The sequence below is a fragment of the Gossypium hirsutum genome, chromosome D09 (genome assembly GCF_007990345.1).
Source record: "Gossypium hirsutum isolate 1008001.06 chromosome D09, Gossypium_hirsutum_v2.1, whole genome shotgun sequence".
NCBI lineage: Eukaryota > Viridiplantae > Streptophyta > Magnoliopsida > Malvales > Malvaceae > Gossypium > Gossypium hirsutum.
In genome coordinates, this window is record NC_053445.1 from 36,050,243 (window position 1) to 36,058,037 (window position 7,795).

A 7,795-nucleotide genomic window follows, 5' to 3' on the forward strand; every position below is an offset into this window, starting at 1 on the left:
TTCTACACAGATTCCACTTGTATAGCATGTACCGTACATTTGCCCTCACAGATCCCCCTATCTTGCTACTTGTATTTTATTTTAACAGGAATTTAGGTCACACAACACTAACATATATATTAATATATACAACATTTTATACCAATATTATAAAGATATCAAATAGATTCAAAATTTTACATGTATGACAAGTACAAGTATCTTGATAAATTCAATGGTTGGATCATTAAAATTTTAACCCAAATTATTTGATACATCATCAATGGAATTTTTTAGACTCCACAAGTAGAGTAATGGTTTGCCAAGTGTATTATAGGGTGTAATAAAAAATAAAAAATAAAAAATAAAAAATAAAAAATTAATTACATAAAAAATGACACTTGTCACACCCTCAACCCACTTGTGAAGTCTAAAAAACTCTACTGATAATATATCAAATAATTATTCAAATACTAATAGTATAAAGAGTTACGAAAATATGTAAAACTACTTAAGTTTGAGTTTCTTCTTATGGAATCTCATCAAATTTCTTTTTAACGATTTCTTCTCTCTTTTTTCTTTATCTTGTTGGTTAATATCTTCCTATAGTGTAAAAATTCAAAGTAATTCATGAAAAAGAAAGGGATATTCACATAAGAGTGAAAAAAAAAAAGGGCCTAGCAAACCCAAAGGTATCGTCAGGGACCAAAGGATGGACAGCAAAACCATGGCGAGAACCATGGAGCAACAAGACCCACACTACCTGTCATTGCCGGACTAAGGTTGAATAACGAGAAGGAGAGATCTTAAGGCTATTATGCCGAAAGCATAAGAGAAAAGCAAAGCAAATGGGAAAAATAAGCAGAGAGGCGAGCAATGCCAACCCGAAGGTTGGTAGACTAGTCACAAAGAAGGCAGAAGGTTAAATATATTTTCAATCCAATTTTTCATCTTTCATACCAAACATATCAATTATGTTTATTATCCTTCTACTTTTCTTCTCCATATTTCATATTTCCACCACACCAAACATAGCCTTAACTACTCTAAGGCCCCGTTCTTTATTCCGTTTCAAACTGACTTTTTCACCCAAAAGAACTTTTCTCTTGAAAGGAGCAAAGAAAAGCCTCCTTTTAGCTTAAAATTTCTCCATCCCAAAAGTGCTTCTCTCTAGACGGAGAAGCCAAAAAATTCTCCTTTTTCTTCTACTGTAGCTGCTTTTGGACGAAAATTTACCAAATACCCCTGTCTTCTCCCCTTTCCCCTCTGCTGGTTCCCTGTTCTTTCTCCTCTGCCAAACACACAAATTTCTCCAAGCTTTATACCCGATTTCTTTATACCCGAAAATTTCTCCTTTTATCTCCAGGCTTTATACCCGATTTCTTTTCCCCATTTTCAGCTTTCAAAGCTCTATTTTCTGTTCTTTGTTCCTCTTCCGCAGCAGGTGAGAGTTTCTTTTATATTTATTCTTCTGTTTTATTAGTTCTTCTCCTGTTTAATATTTTGAAGCTGTTGATTTGCTGTTGATTTGCTTTTCATTAAGAGTTTGAAGCTGTTGATTTGCTGGTATTTCTCTATACTGCTTTTGCTGTTAAGAGATGAAAAAGAATAATCGACTTCTCTTGCTGAACCGCACTCTAGCAATATGCAATTGACGTGCATGTTTTGGTTTACAATACGAGGATTTTTAGCCTGGTAGACTGGTTGAGGTGTGAGTTTACAATGGTGGATAACGAGTATGCGGGGTCTGGTAAGAGAGTTTACGTAGGAAGAGTGCTGGCTTTGGCTAATATGGGGTTTTGGTGCTTCAATCTGTTTGGGTTCTTGTTGCCTGTTTATCTACCTAAAGCTTTTAAGATGTATTACTCTGAAACTAAGGTCAAAGACTGATATGTTTCACAGCCGACTGGTTTGAGAAATGGCATTTTAAATTTGAAGGCTTTATTGAATTTCTGCTCTGCCATTGATCATATAGCTAATGCCGAATGCGATAAACTGAAAGTATTTATTATACTGTGTTGTCTAAGTATTTTGGACACCTGTGATTCCTTGTATTGGATAATGAAGAACTATTGAATAACTTACTGGCTAAACTGTTTGATAAGGTTGGCATGTTTGATCCTAAAAGGGATGTATAAATTGAACCTCTTGTTTGTTTATTTGAATGATTGGAAGAGAATTATGTTAATGTTGCTGGTCAGATTTTGTTCTAAGCTGTCTTTTAAGCAAGCAGTGATTATGCAGACAAGCTTTAGGTGGCTTGTTGGATTATTTCTAGATATTTTGAAATATTTAGCCTTTTATACTCTGACACTCACATGCTTGTTTTAAGTTTATTTATTTATCTTCTCTTTTTCACAGTAAATTATTGTAGCATGAAAAGCTTCATTATTTGGCATTGTTGTTTACATAGTTAAAAAAGGTTAATTTCATCTGTTTATACATCCCTTTTAGGATCAAACATAGTTAAAAAAAGGTTAATTTCATAGTTAATTTCATCTGTTTTTAATTGCATAGTTAAAAAAAGTTTGTTTATTTATCTTCTCTTGAATTCTTGGTTTATTATGCAGTAAGTTAAAGTTTTATCAAAGTTTTCTCTTATTACTAAGGTTAAAAAAGTTTAATATGGTTTACAATATATTTTGTAAATGACTTACAATATATTTAAGTTTAATATGATTGATTTACAATATATTATTTTTTAATTTATTTCCCCTTTACTATTTTCAGCTTATTCTCAATCAACATATTCTGGAATTCCTTGGTTCTTGGACTTGACAAAGTAAATCCCAGGTTTGTGAGCTTATTACGTTTCTTTTATTGCTTTTGCCTTGGATTCTGAATAGTTGGATGCAGTTAACATTGATGTATCATTTTGCAAAATTCTTTGGTAAAATTAATATTAGAATATGTATTTTCATATTAGAATATGTATTTTCATACACATGTAAACAAATATACTTATGGAATGTTTGATTTTCTTGATTGCTTTACTGGCTTCAACGAATATGTTCATATACACAATAGATGAGTACTTCGGCGGTTGAAGTTAGTGGTGACAAGGTGAAAGCAATGTGGGATAAGAGATTGACAGAAATATTTTGTGATATTTGTATTAAAGAGATATTGAAAGGCAATAGGCCTGGTACTCATTTTACGAGAGAAGGATGGTTGAAAATAATGACCAACTTTGAGAAAGAAACGGGAAAGGGTTTTTCACAAAGACAACTTAAAAATAGGTGGGATGCCCTAAAAAAAGAATGGAAAGCTTGGAAGAAACTTAAAGGCGAAGATACTGGTTTATGGTGGAATCCTATAAAAAGAACGGTTGATGCATCGGATGATTGGTGGGAGAGTAGGCTACAGGTACATTAATAATTCTGAATATTTTTGTTTTTTCTTATTTATGAGGTTATTGATAATTACTGTTATTAAACTATCATTTTATATGTAGGTTGTGCCTGAAGCTCAAAAATTTCGAACTTCGGGCATTGATCTCGAATTTGAAGGGAAGTTAAATCAAATGTTCATGGGGATAGTTGCAACAGGAGATAAAGCATGGGCACCTTCTTCTGGTATACTCCGGAGTGATTTTTTTGAGGATGTTACCAACGAAATACCTGAAGAGAATGAAGAAGAGAATATGAGAAATGATGTTCACATTTTGAATGATGTGAATATTTCAAATGATGTTCACATTTCAAATGATGTTCAAATTGATGGGAACGGCCAAAAAAGAAAAAACCCGGAGACATCAAGTTCACATTTTAAAACTGGAAGAAAGAAATCCTCAAAGCAAATTGGAGGGGCTGCTAGATTGTCCAGTCAAATAGAAAAATTATGCAATGCAGCTGACAATATGAGTCAAGCCACATCTAGTTTGACTCCTGTTATGGATCCATATGGTATTCCGCAAGCAGTCAAAGTGCTTGACAGCATGTCGGAGGAAGTTCCAGAAGCTAGTCCGCTATACTTTTTCGCACTTAAATTATTGCTCAATAAGGACAAGCGAATTATGTTTTTATCAATTAATCCCAATATTAGAGCTTTGTGGCTTAAGTCGGAAATGGAGGATAGTTGAACATTTTCTGATCTTCTATGTGGATTAAGAGATATCTATTATGTGACTAAACAACAACGTTAAACTAGTTTTATCAATATTTATTTATGTTTGGTTTTTGGATATTGAATTTATGTTCTATTTATTTATGTGTAATCTAGTTTTATTAATAGTTGTTTATGTTTGGTCTTTGGATATTGATTTTATGTTCTACATATTTATACTAAATTAGTTTTTATCAATAGTTGTTTAAATATGATTTTGGATATAAAATTTTTTCACAGGTGATGAGTATAGTTGAGGATTACAGTGGTGATGAAAATGATGATGAAAGAGAAAAGAAAGAGATTTTACAACGCATGGAATGTTTTAATCGATTATTCGTTGCTGCATCTTCTTTCGTACATTTATATTACGAGAAGTATATATCAAGGCAACCATGCATGGATTCAAAACAGTCAGGTGAGACATGGATACGAGAGATACTCGACGGTCATGAATCACGTTGTATGATTAATTTTAGGATGTCTAAAACGGTATTCACAAGTTTGTTGAGAGTTTTGGAGACAAGATACAACTTGCAAACTTCAAGAAACATATCTTCTACTGAAATATTGGGAATTTTTTTATACATCTTGGGCACCGGCGCAAAAGTTTCCCAATGTCGAGAAAGATTTCAGAGGTCTGGATCAACAATAAGTCGACACTTTGCAACTGTGCTTGAGAAAGTTTCAAGGATGCCCACTGATCTAATTGCACCCGAAGATTCTTTTTTTAGCTCAATACCCGAACAAATACGTAATGATTCTAGATATGTGCCGCATTTTAAGGTTAAAATTTAATTTTATATTACTATATTTTAATATTTTTGGTTGATTAAAAATATGCACGAGAGTAATATGATTATTTGTTCAGGATTGCATTGGTGCAATTGATGGTACTCACATTGCCGCTATTCTTCCACCAAATGAACAAATTCCCTATATTGGAAGAAAAGGTATCCCGACTCAAAATGTTATGCCAGTATGTGATTTTAATATGTGTTTCACCTTTGTCATGGCTGGATGGGAAGGATCGGCACATGACACTAGAATATTTCTTGATGCAATTCGAGATCCGAAATACAAATTTCCGCACCCACCAAATGGTTAGATATTTTTTATATGTATTTTTAAGTAATAAATTATAAGTTCTTTAATTCATAATTTTAATAAAGTAATATGATTAATTGTTTATTATATTATGACTTGTACGAAAATATTATCTTGTTGATTCTGGATATCCTCAAATGAAAGGTTATCTTGGACCATATAGAGGTCAGCGATATCATTTACCTGACTTTCGTAGAGGTAGACCGGTATCTGGTAAAGAAGAGACATTCAATCATTCACATTCATCATTACGTAGCGTGATTGAACGAACTTTTGGTGTTTTGAAAAAAAATAGGTCATTTTAAGGGATATGCCAAGTTATAGTTTTGAGAAGCAAACGATGATCATTGTTGCTACAATGACGATACACAATTTTATCCGAAAACATGTCGGTAGAAATGATGCAGATTTTATGGAATACGAAGATATTGATTTAGAAAATGCGCATGGTTGAGAAAGTGATGATGATGACGACGATGATGATGGTGATGATGACGGTGATGATAACGCTGAATCAAACAATTCAAGTGGTTTTGAAATGAAATTAACAAGAGATGCTATAGCTTCTAGTTTAATGAATTCACTTTAAATTGTAATGATATTGTAAAATTTTTAGTATTTATATTTGATATATAAATATTATCACTTTTTAAAACTTTTATCCAAATATATGTAATATTTTAATTTGTTAGGTTTATGTTTTCTATGTTATGTTAGTAAATATATGAGTTATATATTCAAATACATTTTAAAATAAAATAATAAAATGTGTTAAAAGCATTAATTAAAAATAAAAAATACTTTTTATAATAATATAATCGTGTCAATATCTAATTACAATATTTAATTTTTATATTTAAATATTTAAATATAGTTTATATATTCTAATTAATTTTTATAAATAATTAATATTAATTACTTAGGAATTTTTAAAATTAATATTATATATTAAAATATTAACAATAAGTTATAATAAATTATTTTTTATATTTTTGCTAAAATATCATAATATTAACTAATTTGAACATTATTTAAATACATATTTGTTACTTTATAATCTCATGTCTAAAATAGACATTTTATTCTTCAAAAACACTTTTTAACAGCAATGCCAAATACACAAATTTCTCAAAAGCACTTCTCAAAAGTAATAAAGAACTGGCCCTAATATATTATCAATGTGGGATTATGGTGTTTCTAAGATCACAACATTCTCCCTCATGATAACGAAGCCTCACCGTCTTAGTAGCATATCGCTAATAAGTTTTAGAGATGACTCTAATACCATCACAAGAAAAATTAAACCTCAGAAGAAGCTAGTATAAACACTTATTATGCAATTTATGTGAAATTCAAAATGCTTGCATTGGCATTTTTGGGTTCTTACAGGTATCTATGTGTGTACAAGCTCAACAAGAGAAATTCAATAAACGTTAAATAGAATACACGCAAATTAAAGGACAATCTATATACATACACCTCTATAGCCTAGCCTTCATTGCTTAACATGACTTTGCTTGATCAACAACAAAACAGCAATAACAACGGGTGCTGAAATCATTATCAAAGCCTGTACGATATTTGGTCTGGTAATCTCAGGGAAAAGAATGCTTCCATACTTAATTATGGCCGCACCCACCATTGAACCACCTCCTAATTTCAATACATAACTCAAATCTTCCTGTTTAAAAATCATAATCCAATCAAGTTCTGGGAGCAAACACAAAATCATTTGAATTTACATTGAAATGCATTAAATTTTGGATTTTTGAAGAATACCCATTTTCCATCAGCCAATACAAACTGACCTGAGGGATGAAGGCAGCATTGGGTTCATCGAATGCTGGAGTTTCTTCATCAGTTTGGGAGTCGAAGGCGCGAATGGGGAATGAGCGTTGAAAGGAAGTAGCTGAGGAGGGGCTGTTGTTGGCGTCGATGAGGAACTTTACGGAGCCCTTTAGCTTTGAAGCGGGATTAAGTCGGCCATGATTTGAGGCAGAGAAGCGGAGCTTGGGGGTTCCGGTTGCCATGGCGGAAGCTGCCATATCTTTTTCAATTAATTTTCTCCCCCTTGTTTTTAACAGCAACCGGGTGTGGCGGAAAGGGTTACAATTGGCTTGTTATCCTTCTTGCTTTAAAAACTAAAGACAAAATATGTTTTATCTTAAATATTTGGTTTTCAAGAAAAATGAAAATTCTAGTTTTTCTTTTCTGTCAGCACTTTTTTAAAAATTGGTATTTTTATTTTTTTATAAATTATTCATGAAAATAAAGGGCAAAATACCAAAAAAAGCCAATTTTTTTTAAATTTATCGAAATGGGCCCGATATTTTATTATTTACCGGAATGGGCCCTTTTCCCCTAAACCGCGTCCACGTCAGCGCGATGTCAGGGGACTTGTCAGCAAATCGTGTCCACATCAGCGCGGTTTGATGACGTGGCGGCAAATCGCGTCCACGTCAGCGCGCTTTGCTAACGTGGACGCGATTTGCTGCCACGTAGCTCGCCCCTGTGGACTCGATTTCGCCGTGTTTCCCAAGTTAGGATTTTTAGGGTTTTTAGGATTTTTGGAGAAAAAAGTAAATAAATAAGAGATTAGGGTTTC

The 7,795-nt window shown here is 32.6% G+C and overlaps 2 protein-coding genes across 4 annotated transcripts; one reads left to right on the forward strand and one right to left on the reverse strand.

Moving 5' to 3' along the window:
• The first annotated feature begins 820 nt into the window (after positions 1–820).
• Positions 821–4,162, forward strand: LOC107891675 (L10-interacting MYB domain-containing protein). 3 transcript variants are annotated; one of them, XM_016816526.2, is made up of 5 exons: positions 826–1,423; positions 2,710–2,772; positions 3,007–3,345; positions 3,434–3,640; positions 3,677–4,162. In XM_016816526.2, exons 3-5 carry the CDS (start codon positions 3,007–3,009, stop codon positions 4,058–4,060), a joined length of 930 nt encoding a protein of 309 aa, XP_016672015.1. In that variant the 5' UTR covers positions 826–1,423; positions 2,710–2,772; the 3' UTR covers positions 4,061–4,162. The 3 variants fall into 3 exon arrangements, with proteins under 3 accessions (XP_016672012.1, XP_016672015.1, XP_040956423.1); XM_041100489.1 differs by adding an exon at positions 1,523–1,729 and having other exon boundaries at positions 975–1,423; positions 3,434–4,162; XM_016816523.2 differs by having other exon boundaries at positions 821–1,423; positions 3,434–4,162.
• A 2,345-nt stretch (positions 4,163–6,507) lies between these two features.
• On the reverse strand, positions 6,508–7,409 carry LOC107891674 (uncharacterized). Its single transcript, XM_016816522.2, has 2 exons — positions 6,999–7,409; positions 6,508–6,871 (listed from the first exon to the last, which is right to left on the reverse strand). Exons 1-2 carry the CDS (start codon positions 7,233–7,235, stop codon positions 6,686–6,688), a joined length of 423 nt encoding a protein of 140 aa, XP_016672011.1. The 5' UTR covers positions 7,236–7,409; the 3' UTR covers positions 6,508–6,685.
• Between the last annotated feature and the right edge of the window lie 386 nt (positions 7,410–7,795).